This window comes from Kogia breviceps, chromosome 9 (assembly GCF_026419965.1).
Source record: "Kogia breviceps isolate mKogBre1 chromosome 9, mKogBre1 haplotype 1, whole genome shotgun sequence".
In the NCBI taxonomy this organism is placed as follows: domain Eukaryota; kingdom Metazoa; phylum Chordata; class Mammalia; order Artiodactyla; family Physeteridae; genus Kogia; species Kogia breviceps.
In genome coordinates, this window is record NC_081318.1 from 24,142,438 (window position 1) to 24,158,457 (window position 16,020).

The following is a 16,020-nucleotide window of genomic DNA, read 5'->3' on the forward strand; positions in this document are numbered from 1 at the left end:
CTTGTGTCGCCAGCACAAAAGGGACATTAGAGGGTTAGGAGGTTACTCAGAGGCTAAGGGAGAGTAAAAGAGGGAAGAGCTATTAAAACAAACAAGAAAGGAGCGTCGGTACCATCAAATCACCGGTGATTAGAAGCTTTGAGGAACCTTAGGGTCAGGTAAGCAGGAGGAGGCATTCTAAACAAGCAGGCCAGAAGACACACAGGGAGCTGCAGTTTAACACAGACCTGAGTTATAAAGCCCCTGGGTGACTGCACTGCTTTATACCTTCCTCAGACTTACTGGACAGACCACTTTTTAAATCTCTTCAGCCGAAAATATTTTAAAACTCTTACACTGAGGCCCAACTCCACTGGGAGCTAAGAAAAGATAACTTCTATAATGGCCCCCAAGACTCATGGAAAGGGCTGCTTCCAACACCCTGAGGAAAAGAGGACAGTGCTATTCGAGTTCAAAAAGGCACTGAAAGGGCTTCCCTGGTGGCGCAGTGGTTGAGAATCTGCCTGCCAATGCAGGGGACACCGGTTCGAGCCCTGGTCTGGGAACATCCCACATGCCGCGGAGCAACTAGGCCCGTGAGCCACAATTACTGAGCCTGCGCGTCTGGAGCCTGTGCTCTGCAACAAGAGAGGCCGCGATAGTGAGAGGCCCGCGCACCGCGATGAAGAGCGGCCCCCACTTGCCGCAACTAGAGGAAGCCCTTGCACAGAAACGAAGACCCAACACAGCCATAAATAAATGAATAAAATTAAAAAAAATAATAATAAGGTGTAATAATTTAAAAAAAAAAAAGGCACTGAAAAACCAGAACCTGAAGGAAGAGGTCAGGAGGACATGCTTAACATCCTGCCTATTTATTTTAAAGGAACACTTCCATCCTTTATATTTGCATGTGAGACTCTGACTGGGCAACTCTGAAGGTCTTCGTGATTTAATGGAGAAAGTAGGGACCTGAAAATCTGACTCCCCCTACTCCCCATCCCCAGAGCTAGTCTTTGGACCATTCTAGGCCACGCTTAAGCACATTCGTATTAGTAATAGTATGTATCTCCAACAAAACCCACTCGTGGATAGAGGAGGTTACCAGGAAGTCAGTACGGAACGTGAGCAAAGAAGGCAATCTTCAAGTGAGCCCAACCAGAAGGCAAGAAAGGAGAGAAGAGCAGAATAAACAACGGCAAAATCTGCTTCCAAGTCATCAGGATTCCACATCATGGAAAGGCAGATGTTCAGGAGATGGGCAGCCCCATCCTGGTTATTGGACCCACTGTGGGACTGTAAGAAATGTGGCTGGAGTGGATAGGATGCCGGGCTAGGCTCTAGCCTCTCATGGTGTCGTCAACACACGTCATAACCCCACACGCACCTGAGAGGAAAGAACACATGACAGGAAACAGAGGAAAAGTCAAATAGACACTATGACTCACCAAGCACCCGCGGAGGGAGGCAGAGGAAGAAATCGGTGCAACGCGGCTGCAACCTGAGGCGTGGGAGCCCTCTCTCACCTCAGAACCGTAATTGATTTGTCTGATTTACCAGAACAACAGCAAGCCACGCACCAGCCACGTTTTATTGCCTGTTTTACACGTTATATCTGCAGGAGACCGTATTTATTACAGAGGAGGCTACAGCAAAAACAATAATACACCGAAGATAAGCAACAGCCTTATATTCCACTGACGCGCATTCCGACTTTTTTTTTTTTTTTTTTTTTTTTGCGGTACGCGGGCCTCTCACCGCTGTGGCCTCTCCCGTTGCGGAGCACAGGCTCCGGACGCGCAGGCGCAGCGGCCACGGCTCACGGGCCCATCCGCTCCGCGGCTCGTGGGATCTTCCTGGACCGGGGCACGAACCCGCGTCCCCTGCATCGGCAGGCGGACTCTCAACCACTGCGCCACCAGGGAAGCCCCCATTCCGACTTTTTGTATGCCGGTGAGGGAGGGAGTGCAGAAAGGAACAGGGAAAAACAAAACCCACTAATCATGAAAACATGGTTGTATGAAGGGAAGCAGTCAGCACAGAACCACCCTCCAAATGGAATCAGATCTAGTACCAAGTTGATCAAATTGTGAGCGGTTTCACATTCACAGGAACATCCCGGCCTGAACGGTAACCGGACAGGGGTAATAAGGACAGCAATGACAGGTGCTTGTAGTAGCCGATTTCCTTCACCTTCCAAAGTCAGAAAGAAAGGAAACCAGTAACTGCTTCAGGACCCAAATTACCAGATTTTTTTTTTTTTTTTCCTTTAGTGGCTACCCTGAAAAACATGAGCAGAGATGCAGAAGAGCCAAGTTTATTGAAGCCCCAGGCAAAAGGTAGGTTCATCCAGTTGGCATTCCACACAGACATCATGAAGCTTACAGAAAACACAACACTCAGCTGACGTTAATGTCAAAAAATCATCTATATTAACAGAATCAAAACCCAACCCAACCCAACCCAAACATTGGGGAAGCCGTCGTAACATTTGTGAAAAGTCAAAAAACTGTAATGCATTCTTGATACAGGAAGGGATGCAAGAGGCTCAACTGGGGACAGGAGAACACAAAGTTAGAAAGCATGTTTAGTAGCCAACACCTCGGCGGTCCAGTCGTGGGAGAAGCCGATGAACGCACATGAAAAGGCCTGCTTGTTTCAGCACCACATGAGGAGGCCCGCGTCTCACCTGCCGAAGCAGAGTCAGTCTACGCCTGGGTTACTGAACTTCCCTCAGTAGGGAGTCAGCCAAGCAGGGCTTGCACTTGCTAACTCACTACAGGAGGCATTTTCATGCACTCTGACCCTTACCTGCTGAAATCATTTTTACAAAATACAACAGAAGGGTTAGGAACAATGGGTAGAAACCTGACTCTAAGAGTGGGAGGCCATTAAGACTAGAACAGGGCTTCCCTGGTGGCGCAGTGGTTGAGAATCCGCCTGCTGATGCAGGGGACATGGGTTTGTGACCTGGTTGGGGAAGATCCCACATGTCGCGGAGCGGCAGGGCCTGTGAGCTGTGGCTGCTGAGCCTGTGCGTCCAGAGCCTGTGCTTCGCAACGGGAGAGGCCACAACAGTGAGAGGCCCGCGTACCACAAAAAAAAAAAAAAAAAAAAAAAAGAAAAAAAGACTAGAACAAATGTATGGGTTATTTGTCTCACAATCATGATATAACCTCTTCCACAGAGCGTATTATTTCTTGAGTGTTTAGAGAACAAAATGTGAAGAGCATATGTGTCTTCTTCTCCTCCAAGGATGTGTCCTCGGTTGGGGTGAGAGGTCATGCACAAGTATCAGTTCATAGTCAATTATGGTGGCAGCATATTGCAGATAGTGTCAGCTCAACAAAAACTGCCATTTACCACCACCTGCAACTAAAAGGGGGACCAACGGTGGGAGGGAGGGACACAAGGGTTAAAAAAAGTTGAGAAACTTTAATGAAACCATTATATATGCTTGTTTATTCCAATGTTTGTTTCTTCAACTAGATGTAAACTATTTGCCCATCTGACCCCACATGCATACCTGTCCCTCAGTAAGATAACCAGAATGCTTCAGGAAGCTGAAGACCCATACATCTCATTTAAATGGCACAAGGGCACCCAAAACTCACACATACTGAACACGACATTGTGATGGAAAGAAAGGAAGGTTGGAAGGGCGAGACAAAACTCGTCTATTATACAGGGCACCAAAAAAACCCTGCAATCTAAGCTGAATAATGTGTTATGAAGGTGGACAAGGTCATTCTGACATCTATTAAATGGAATAGCTTTTTCACTTCCACTCTCCCACGTGGTCTAGCTTTCCTCTTTTATTTATGTGGTAAGTGGGGGAGTCTGACCTGCATTTATTTTTTAATAATGTAAGAGCAAAACCAATTCGCCAATATCTAGGCAGAAAAGAGGATAAAGGTATGTATGAAACCGAACTGCTGTTTAGTGGGGGATTATGAAGACACGTTTCCTGAAATTGATTGCTACCAAAAACAAACACGCAAACATAAAGAAAACGCATCAAGGTAGAAGGCAGCATGTGATCCAAAGATAGCATTCAAGATCATTAGGACACTATGCTGGGGGTACCAAGAGGACAGCTCCAAAGCAACTGTAACTCTACTTCAAAAACCTGCTGAGGGCCTCACCTCGATGCCAATAGGAAATCTAAGCAAGAATAGGAACTCCAAGCAAGAACAGGAACTCCACAAGCCAAAACACAGCACCATCCCCAAGGCTGAATTCCGCCTCTAGACGGCCCTGGAGTATGGGCCAGGCATGAGCTTTTGGGTGGGCATATCTGCCATTAGTGCAGGAGTCACCACTATATTTTCCAAAATAGGTATTTTACAGCGCTGTCCCCCTGCAGTTGAATAACCAAAAAAATTACCCTTTGACTTCACCAAAAGAATGATATTAAAGGAAATATTGTTGAGAATGCCACAGCAGATACATATAGAAATTAATATACACATGAACAGTAACACAGCACGGTAATCCACAGAGAAAACTGACCTGATACCAGCTTGCTGGGAAAGTCACCTGTGAACCATGAGCCTCAGGAGATACAACGCAGTCACCTGTGGCTCAAAGGCCATTAGTAACAGGTTTTCTGGGCTTCTCTGGACTTGAGCTACGAGGAACGCAGTGATGTACCTTGCTCGTTAAACAGTGGCACAACATCTTGACGGAAGTCTAACTAATTAATTGCCACACTGTGCAATCTGTAGTCTGCAGTGACTGCTACAGAGAGGGAAAAGCTCAACAGAATCCCAGTGATTAAAGCCAACAGGGGACGACCACGCCCAGGCAAAGGAGAGCTGCCGAGACAGGTTAGAAGCCACCACAAGGAACTACATGCAAAGCCCGAGCCAGGCTTGGGAACACAACATCAGATACAATGGAATTCATCACTGCTGTGGGCCTGGCTGAGCTTCTGTTTATGGTAGTATTTTCTCCTTGTGCCCAAGGCAAGCTTCCCAAGTGTCCAAGCTAAGACTGACTACCCTTCCTCCGTCATGTCCCTTGGGCTGCGTGCTCCTCCATACACATGACCTGGAGCCCCTCCTTACCCATTAGTGACTATGGGAGTTGAACTGGATGTTGTGTGTCCCAGGAACCGAGGGTGAAACTGACAGCCAGAAAGCCTTCCCCTGGCCACCTGATCAAAATCAACCCCTGAACCCTCACTACTGCCTTGGTCTGCTCTATTCCTCAGAGCGGTCGCTGCTGCCTGGCACTGCTATTGTCTCTCTTTCCCGCTTGCATGCAGGGACTTTATCAGTCCTGTTCATGGTTACAATCTCTGCCTAGAGCAGTTCCAGGCACAGTAGGTACTTGCTGAGTAAATGAATAAACCCCCTCAACTAACAAAGGAGTCTAATTCAGCCAATCAAAGTTCCTAAATATGCAAGGGTAGCATCCTGATCATGAAATAGTCATTTGGACACAGCCTTTAGGGAGCTCAAAAGTATCTGCATCATCTCTTCTCCTATATCATCTAGTATATCTGTTAGCTCAAAGGATGCTCACATACTTCTCCCTAGTTGATTAGGATTAATTAGGATTAATTCCTAAACCTGTCCTAGAACCTGTATTTGACCTTTCTCCACTAAGACTTTCCAGTCACAGAACTAAACAGGGATTTTTTTTTAAAGGTAATTTTATCTTAATACAACTCAAAAGAAATATCTCCTAACTCATGATAATAAGAAAAGGGAAAAGCAACTCAGTAAAAATTCAGGTGAAGAGATAGGCGGTTTTTATGCCCTTGTTTAAATTCTGTTTTCCTGAAGTATAAAACAGGAACTCTATAGATGCATTAGCAGAAGCCATGGAAAAATTCACATTCAGTGCCTGAAAACGAATGAGCTACAGAAAACACATAGACTGAGGTCCTTCGGTGAATGAGCAGCCAAGCTCCTGGCGCCTCGGAGCCACACAGCTCCATTCACGGACACAACTCACCCCAGATATGTCTGCGACACGGTGGATAGGCACTTCCTTCTTGCTATGCAATCCTTTGCCATTCTTAATAGCCCTGTAAAGAAAGAACAAAAAAGAAAAGAAGCCCGATGACAATACAAATCACACTGGGAAGGAGTAAGGAGGGTGGGAAAAGGCGGCAGGAAGAGACGTTGGTCCGACAGTCATGTGTCACTACACAGGGCCCACTGCTGAGCAGCCAGTCTCGGCCAGAGCGTTGGGAGGTGGGGAGGGTACACTCCTGCTCTTCCCCTAAGCCCAGTTACCACCAGCTGGCTGCTAGGTACTGCCAACAGTGTGCCTGGTTATCAAAGAGAGCTCCAGAACTTGTTTCCAAAGGAAAGGCATCGATCTAGGCACAAAAGAATCAGTTGGAAGAGCACATTCCTAAAAAAACGGAAGTAATAATATTTCTGTCTTTCTTTTTTTTTTTTTTTAAGGTTCCGGATGCGCAGGCTCAGCGGCCACGGCTCACGGCCCCAGCCGCTGCACGGCATGTAGGATCCTCCCGGACCAGGGCACGAACCTGCGTCCCCTGCATCGGCAGGCGGACTCTCAACCACTGTGCCACCAGCGAAGCCCTAATAATGTTTCTTTCTGTGTTTGATCACATGAAACGTTTTAAATGCAAAAATATGTAGCTAGTGTTCCAATTATAATGGAAATAAGTTCCTCCCAGGTAAAAAGATAAGTTGCTAAATGAAGCAATACTGTACAGAAAAGTCTTTTTAATAATGGGGAAGAAGGGAATTCCCTGGCAGTCCAGTGCTTAGACCTTGGCACTTTCACCACCGGCCCAGGTTCCATCCCTGGGCAGGGAACTAAGATATGGCAAGCTGCACCGCAAGGCTGAAGAAACAAAACGGGGGGGGGGGGGGGGGGAGAAATTAGCAAAGGTACATAATTGACATTAAGCCTCATTTTCAATCAGTCTCAGGTTGTAATAACACTGGGTTTAGCAGGGGACCCTGGGACACACATGTGACCACTGGCTGGCTTGCTCCAATCTCCCACCTTTTGCCTCCTAATCCCTTGAGTGGTAGCTTCAGGGACGTGATGATCACTCATGTAACAATGAAGGACCGCAGAATCAAAGGTGATGGGTTCATCACTAAGCGATGACACCATTAGTCAAGCCCTTTGCACATACTGCCAGCCTGCAGACCCACGCAGGGAACACTGCTGTGTTTAGAGATTGAGAAAGAGATTCAGGAGTGTGACTGCTCCATGAACTAGACTTTCTAGGGTTTCCATATTCCAGAGAAAGTGTTAAAGTAAACGGCCCAGGCCAGGGTCAACATGTCATACCCTCACACTAGGAACCACACTGCAACCTTCTTCCCACTCTGGCTCCACTAATGAGCAGGAGAGGCGTTACTCTCGGGTCCTAACTTTCTAAATCCAATTCACAAATCAAACTGGGAGGGTGTTGCTGAGTGCCAAGTGGAACAGTCATTTCTCACATACTTGGGCCCTTATCACTCCCCACTTGCCCCCTTTTCCACCCCAGGGGACTTGTCTCTCACTCAACTGATTTGAAACAACTTCTGTTCAGATACGACAAACACAACACTTCCCTTACCACCCAGTTTCCATTCCATGATGAGGGGAAGAAGTCAAAGTACGGAATTAAGAAAATAATCATACACTCATTCTCATCTGGACTGTTAGCTGAAAGAAAACATTTCCAAGTTCCTTGACTCCCATGATTCCTCCTGAATCTGAATCAAGGGCTTCAGCTTTAGAAATTGCAAATGGGTCACAATTGCTCCATTTAATTTCAGTCCAGCGATTTATTGTTCAGGGTGTCTGATAATGACCATGGACCAGGTTTAGCCCCTGGTCCCTTGGGATCTGCACACTAATGGTAGCTCCAACTCTTCCATCTCCCAGAGCCCTGTGTACATCCTGCTTGTGTCCTGTTTCTACAGTCTCCTCTGCCATCAGCAGGCTTTCCCCATTTTGCTACCATAAACTCGAAGGAGGTGGCTTGGGAACAAACCCACAGCGAGGCAAGGCAAGCTCACTGCCACCCTGAGTGTAAGTCGCCTTTCTTCTAGGCGAGGCCTGCTCAGCTTTCTGCAGGTCCCATGTGGGCACAGATTGCCCACAGCCTTCTCCTTTTCTAACCAGAATACATGGACCTGCCCAATAAACAGATGGTTCACGGAGAACACTGCTAAACTCCTGGCCTTTCCTGGGGGCTGGAGAGCACCTCATATACTACAAGGAAAAAAGAACAGGGCCTGGACAGACAGTAAGTCAGAAAACAGGTTCTCAAGGCAAAAGTGGTGAGCTGGTAACCTACAATTCTGCTTTCTCTCTGTGACCCCAAAGTAGCTTTGTGCCATAAGTAGAAATTCAGCACTTAACCAAGATTAAACATACCACCTCAAGGGGAAAAACATAATACCCCAAAGCAGAAAATACGGATAACAGTGTACAAGTGACATTTGAAACAATCCAGAATTCTTTAAAATTAAGTCTTTTTTTGTTTCATTGTTTTATTTATTTATTTTTTAACATCTTTATTGGAGTATAATTGCTTTACAATGCTGTGTTAGTTTCTGCTGTATAACAAAGTGAATCAGCTATACATATACATATATCCCCATATCTCCTCCCTCTTGCATCTCCCTTCCACCCTCCCTATCCCACCCCTCTAGGTGGTCACAAAGCACTGAGCTGATCTTCCTGTGCTATGCGGCCATTATCTACGTCTGTGTCTTTATTCCTGTCCTGCCCCTAGGTTCTTCAGAATCATTTTTTTTTTTTAGATTCCATGTATATGTGTTAGCATACGGTATTTATTTTTCTCTTTCTCACTTACTTTTACTGTCATACAGTGAAGTAAGTCTTAATATTAAAAGAAGAAATTCTGTTTACCTTGTTCCTAAAAAAATATTAGATACTTGTTTATATTCAGGCATTAATTTTGGAAAAACCTTCAAAGACTTCATCTTTTCATACTTTAGATACAATTGCTAAATTAGATAAATTTCAGGCAACATCATATTTAAACTGAGAAATAGTTCTTATTTTAGTTCTTAGCAAAACAGAGACAAAATTGAAAGTTAATAATTTGTAGACACTAAGTACAAATGCTGCCCGCCCAGAAAGCCCTCTAAAGTATAAGTGGTATGCTGGACCCAGACGGCAAAGTGTGAGGGATCACTGAGTAGCTAAACGGTCTCATGTGCCAGCTTGGGTCTCCCTCCCTGTGCTGAGGTTGCTTTGGTTCTTGTTGTGCCAGCTGCTGCAGAAACGACACCAGGTGAGCCATCCCCAGAAAACCTCCCTCAGCCTGACACATGGCTGATGGGGGGGAGGGGGAGGAGGGGGAAGAGGGGGAGGAGGGGGAGGAGGGGGGAGAGGGAGAGAGGGGGGAGGGGGGAGGGGAACCACCCAGTGCAGGAGGCTGGGAGGGAGGTGATATGGGGATATATGTATACATTTAGCTGATTCACTTTGTTGTACAGCAGAAACTAACAACATTGTAAAGCAATTATACTCCAATAAAGATGTAGGAAAAAAAAAAAGAAATTCATGCTTTTATCTCAAAGAGGTAAGGAGCAAACACCAGGAGTGGTAGGCTTACCACAGTGCTGTTAACGAAAGGAATATGATATATACCTTTCTTCCGGGATGCAAGCATCTAGATACGACATGCCTGCCTCCTAACAGTTGTATATAAGGAAAATAAAAACAGGAAGATCCTGGTTCTGCTGCCTTGTCATTATTTCCTGGTGCGGCTACCCCTGTATCTTACATAACCCACCTTCTCTGGGACAGGTTTGGGGCCCTCTGTCTTTGAGACCTGGGAGGGTATAAAGGCTTGCTTCCACTGATACCTGCTCCACAGAGCAAACATCAACTCCCCTCCCCATGCTGCCTGCAGGCTGCAACCACGGCTCAACATCCCTTTTCATTAGGCAAGGAATGAAACTCCTGACTTCTAAACTTCACCTGCTGTGTCTGCTTAATAGCTGCTTTCTCACAAAGGCAGGCTGGAGCTCAGGCCAGCCAGGAGAAAGGAAGCAGGGGGGCAGAACACAGGCTGCTCCTCTCAGAGGCTTTCTTCTCCAAGCAGCCGCAGAACAAAGATGGCAACAACCAGCAGTGTCAATAATGGACAGAAATCATCACCAGCCAGGAAATGTGAGTAACGTCCACATACCTACAAAGAGGTAACAGTAAAGGAGAGGGATGAAAACTCAGCTTTCTAGCTTGCTTCTAGAAGCTTCTAGAAGCTATAGCGTGGAAGAGGAACCCCATTCAGATCACTGGAAAACTATTACCTTTAACCAACAAAGTCTGAAATTCTTCTGTATGAGATACTACTGCCCTCCCACTAGAAGATAAAAACCATCAACTCTGCAAAGGCAAGCAGGGAGGTTGTTAAAGGGAGATTAGCCTCCCTACCTTAGCGCGACAGAATTAGAACCTAGCACTCTTTATACAAAGAAACAGTTTGCTCTTCGGTTTTGGGGCCCCTTGCACAGGCAGAAAACCTTCTCCAAGGCACAAGCCTTAGCACCACTGACATCTTGTGTCATCAGTTCACCTTGTGCCAACAAAAGAGGCCATGACCTTAATTTCAATGTATAGATTATTATCTTGAATATTTTTGTGAGTTTACAAAAAAAGTTCAAAGACTGTATGGTTAGATTCAACCTTATCCCAATCATAAAATAGTTGCCACACGAGGAATTCTTAACTGGGCGACATAAGTGAGCTTCACGTAGGATGCTGGGAATACCTATCAGCTAACCTGAAATGGTAGTAGAATTATATATATGAATTTTTCTGGGGCATGGGAACTCCAACAGTTTCCCAGTTCAAAAAGAACCACTTTCATACATAAAGGCATCTAAAGAAAATGAAGTGACAGAAAGCATACAACAGAGGGGTAGCAGGGAAATGACGAGGAAGTCAGGAGGCCCTGAATTCATCATTCCCCTTTAACAAGCACTGTCTTGGTAACCAGGAACCACAATGTCCCTTACCTCTGCTTCTGCTTCTGCTTCTGCTTCCTTGCCTGCATCCAAAACTTCCTTCCTAACTGTGCTCACTTGGCTCTTTCGTAACCCCCTTGGGCCAGGCCCACACCAATTTATTCCAAGAAAACATCAGGAATATTTGAAATCCACTCAGGCCCCTTTGAGAGTGCACACTACTGCTGCATGACTTCTCCACAGAATTGATTTCTTCATTTTGCTCCCCTACTTATACCCATAACAAAGACCACCAGCCTGTGACATCCATCGATTGGAAAGTATAATGCTTGGCTTTCATGGGCCCCAGAGTTTATGTCTTCCCACCATTTCCACATTACTCCTTCTAATTCAATTAGGTCCATCATCCCCAGGCCCCCTACATGCAAGTTATTCATTACACTGTCTTTACAGATCCACGCTAGAGCAAGAAAAGAATTACAGCTTATCAGTAGCCACCACCTCACCACAATCATAAAACAACTGTCACGTAGGAATTGTTAACCCTGGGGTCCTAGGTGGGGGGCTGTTTGAACACTGGAAGTATCTATGAACTACTTTGAAATGGCAGAATTATAGATGTGAATGGGCACATGCATGTGTATCACTCAGTTCAGCATGCTATTTATTTATTTGCGGTATGCGGGCCTCTCACTGTTGTGGCCTCTCCCGTTGCGGAGCACAGGCTCTGGACGCGCAGGCTCAGAGGCCATGGCTCACGGGCCCAGCCGCTCCGCGGCATGTGGGATCTTCGCGGACCGGGGCACGAACCCGTCTGCCCTGCATCGGCAGGCGGACTCTCAACCACTGCGCCACCAGGGAAGCCCCAGCATGCAATTTAAACTGCAATGCGGTATTTTCAAATTGTATCATGTGTTCACTTTATTTCTATAGCTAGACTACAGGCCCTTTGAGGGTTAGAATTCTATCCTTAATACTCGTTACGGTACTTAACACAGAGCTATGCCACATAGTTTTAAACTCAGGGTCACCTAGTTCAATTACTGTGTGCCTAGTAAAGCTGAACAAATGCCCACTGACTAATGCAGAATGTGAAGATATTTCAGATTGGAGACACGGATAATGCCAACTGAGTGTAGGGCACAGAAGAGTGAGGCTTGCTGGCTCTCCTGGAGATGCAGGTTCACGATATATGCTCCAGGTCGCACACATCTTGGTTTCGCTACTTGGAGTGGGGCAAGGCAGAAGAGCTGAAAGCCTGGCCTCTGAGCAAAAGCGCATCAAGAACAAAAGCCTCTCATTCCCTTCTTCAAGAGCCCTACAGCTAGAGGAGACGGCCAAGAGCCTGAAAGGCAGTGATGGGGGCAAAGCTCCAAACACCATAAACAGTGAAATGGAACCAAGTGGCAGGACAGTCAGAAGCACCTACTAGATAATACAGGGGAAATGACTAAGGAGAAAGGAAAATAAGTCCAACGGAAAAGGGTAAAAAGCAGAACAAAGAATGAGCAACTTGCTAAACTTCTAAAGAAGCTTTCATTGTGTTTCAGATCATACTGATGAATGTAGCAGTGAAACACAGCAAAAAGGAACACTTTCTTTGGCCTTTCTACTGGTTCCTTGGCAGCGGGAGGAAGCAACCAGGTCCTGGCACTCGGAAAATGAGACACAGAGCAGGCACAGGTGCACAATGGTGGGTGGGCCTTATGCAGCTGCATTTTCAATGAAACCAGAGTTACTGATAAGACAGAAAAGATAGAGAGTACAGAGACTGGAAAGGAGGAAACTGAGTCCTATGGTCAACGGGAGGTCGGTGAACTGATGAGTCAGGAGGTATTATGAGGCAGTGGAGCAAATAACAAGGAACTCTGGGCCACCTCATTGAAAAGTAATATAAGAAGAAACGAAGACGCATTGCTGTTCCACCAGGTGTGACATCTGATCTGCTGTGCTCAGGTTAAGAGGGGGAAAAACTGAGCTCTGTGGCAGAGAATCACCAGAGAAGAGGTAGCCCAATATTAGATTCATGGGAAACACAAGCAGACCACGCTATCCCAGGTTAGGACCAAAGGACTACTAGAGCAGGTAGAAATGGTCAATGTCAGTCTAAAGTCTTCTTGAGGGGCTTTCCCTGGTGGAGCAGTTGTTAAGAATCCGCCTGCCAATGCAGGAGACACGGGTTCGAGCCCTGGTCTGGGAAGATCCCACATGCCGTGGAGCAACTAAGCCCGTGTGCCACAACTACTAAGCCTGCGCTCTAGAGCCCGCGAACCACAACTGCTGAGCCCATGTGCCACCACTACTGAAGCCTGTGTGCCTAGAGCCCGTGCTCCCAAGAAGAGAAGCCACTGCAACGAGAAGCCCGTGCACCTCAACTAAGAGTAGCCCCCTCGCTCGCTGCAACCAGAGAAAAGCCCGCGTGCAGCAACGGAGACCCAACACAGCCATAAATAAAATAAATAAATTTATATAAAAAAATAAATAAAGTCTTCTTGAGAGGACAAGCCTGCAGAAAGGTGAGATGAGAGGCAATGACAACTCAAAATTGCCTCAGTGACACTGGTTTTATAATTTTTTCATACCTTTTTATTCATTTTTTATTTTTTTGGCTCTGCCACGCGGAATTCAGGAACTTAGCTCCCCGACCAGGATCAAACCCACACCCCCTGCAATGGAAGCACGGAGTCTTAACTACTAGACCGTCAGGGAAGTCCCAAATGTTTTCATGTCTTGATCACAGAGACAACACAGGAATACAGGGCCAGAGAAAAAGTAGGAGAAAGAACGATGCATAATTCAATTCCAAGATAAAAGCATCATTAACAAAATTTCTAAGTGTTTATATACATATACCCACCCACTTAAATTGTGGGAAAAGTTTGGCGATTGTTTTTTCCCCCAGAAACAATAACTAAATGAACACTTCCTTGTGCTATTAGTTTTATTATATCATTTTGAATAACTGCACATAAGTCCATCATACGGATGCACATTCCATAATTTAATCAATTGCCTACTGCTAGATATTTATGTGAATGTTAATAGTCCAGTATAATACTTCCGGTACTATAAATAATGCCAAAGGAATAACTCCTAAACTCTCAGGCACCTCCCTAACTATTCCTTAGAATAAATTCATAGAAGTGGAATGGCTGTGTCACAGGTCAGCAAAGCACTATTCCTGTTTTCCATCTCCCTTTCCCAAGGCAACCTAGACAGAACCCAGACAGAACACGCCTTGCCTCGTGGACTCTATTTGTGGATAAACCCGTTGATTTAGGTGCTCCTTCCCAGGTACCCACTGGTATCTCCATGCTTATAATTATATTTGCAATTATTTACTTGTTCATCCAAAACCCCACTAGACCACACATTTTTGTTTTCTCCCCCAATGCACCTGATGTTTGTTACTGTAAAATGAACAAATTCGAGAAAATTTTAATGCTTTTTCCTCAGTCAAAAGACACAACAGGCTTACTGCTGGGAAAAATGGTTTCTCCGACGTGAGTACACTTACAGGGACCTGCTGGAAAAGATTCACTGCCATTCACTTTAGATCTGGCTCTCTGAACTTGATGCAGAAGCAAGAGGCATGGGAAGTAAGCCTTCTCAACTTCCAGGCCCAGAGCTGGAGGAGGGGAGCCAGGGGCAGCTGAGGAGATAACATATGCATGAGGGAGTTTACGAGAAATTTAGATGCAAAGAGTCTTACAAATGAAAGGAAGCTACGAGGGGACTTCCCCTTCTCAAGTAGCTATAAAATTCCGTGCATTGATGTATCGGTGATTAATTATTTGAACTACAGTCCTCTGGAGAGATTTCCAAGGATTAGAGCAAAAGTAGGATAGGGATATCTGTAACAGACACTCAGCTCTCCGACCCACTCAGCCCCGACACCGCAGATGAGGCAAATCAAGCAAGCACAGCAACCCTTAAGATGACTTCACATTAGATCAGCCAAGAGCTGGTAGAGGCTACTCAGAAGGAATTCAGTTCAAAAGCCACAAACGCAGGGTATGAGGAAGGGAAAAGAGGAGTCCGAGGGAATACAGAATTATTCAATGGGCTTGGTGAAGAACAAGTATGGCTGGCAGGGAAGGCATAACTAGGACAGAAATCCAAAGAGATCTAAAGCTTATCCATTCCATGCCTTAGTCTCTATGACCTTTTACACACGGTTACAATTCCAACTATTAAATTATTAATGTGCCGTAAAAAGGACACACATTTTGATTTTTTCTTAAAAAACAAAAACAAAACAAAACAGTGGTAAAGAACTGTTTAGGGCAGTGGTTCTCAAATTTTCATGCACATTAGAACCACCTGAAGGACGCATGAACAGAGATTGCTGGGACTCAACCCCAGTTTCTGATTCAGTAGGTCTGGGGCAACGGAGATGTGGGGAGACCTGAGAACTCATATTTCTAACAAGTTACCAGGTGAAAATGATGTTGCTGGTCTGAGGACCATCCTATGGGAAACAGTGGTTTAGGGAGTCCAGTTAGGATACATTCAAAAATGTCAAGGGTCGGGCCTCCCTGGTGGCACAGTGGTTGAGAATCCACCTGCTGATACAGGGGACACGGGTTTGTGCCCCGGTCCGGGAGGATCTCACATGCCGCGGAGCGGCTGGGCCCGTGAGCCATGGCCGCTGAGCCTGCGCGTCCAGAGCCTGTGCTCCGCAACGGGAGAGGCCACAACAGTGAGAGGCCCGCGTACAAAAAAAAAAAAAAAAAAAAAAAAAATGTCGAGGGTCAAATGTTATCACTTTATTGTTATAACTTATTTGGGATTAAAATTATGTTCCCAGTATGATAATCTTCAAATGTATTTTGAAGTATGTTGGAAATATTTTGAAACCTCAAATACTTAGGGCTTGTGTGAGAGGAACTAGAGCCTTTTAGCCAAGAGAACAGTGAGATGGTAGAGAACAGACAAGGTGCTGTGGACAAACGGTCACAGCTGGGTGGAGACGGGGGACCAAGTTAATTAGGCAGGTTAGTCTAGAACAACTTCCTCTGAAAGAATACAACCGGTGCAAATTAATAATTACAGGAAAGACTGGGCAAGGAGGACTTCTTACTGTGAGTTCATCATTTGACCA

General features: G+C 45.7%; 1 protein-coding gene across 1 annotated transcript in view; it reads right to left on the reverse strand.

Annotated features, from left to right (window-relative positions):
- Positions 1-16,020, reverse strand: part of SND1 (staphylococcal nuclease and tudor domain containing 1) — a 424,132-nt gene that overhangs the window by 165,324 nt on the left and 242,788 nt on the right. Inside the window, exon 14 of the mRNA XM_059074202.2 lies at positions 5,944-6,016. Coding sequence (XP_058930185.1) covers positions 5,944-6,016 — 73 coding nt within the window. The remainder of the gene's footprint in view (positions 1-5,943; positions 6,017-16,020) is intronic.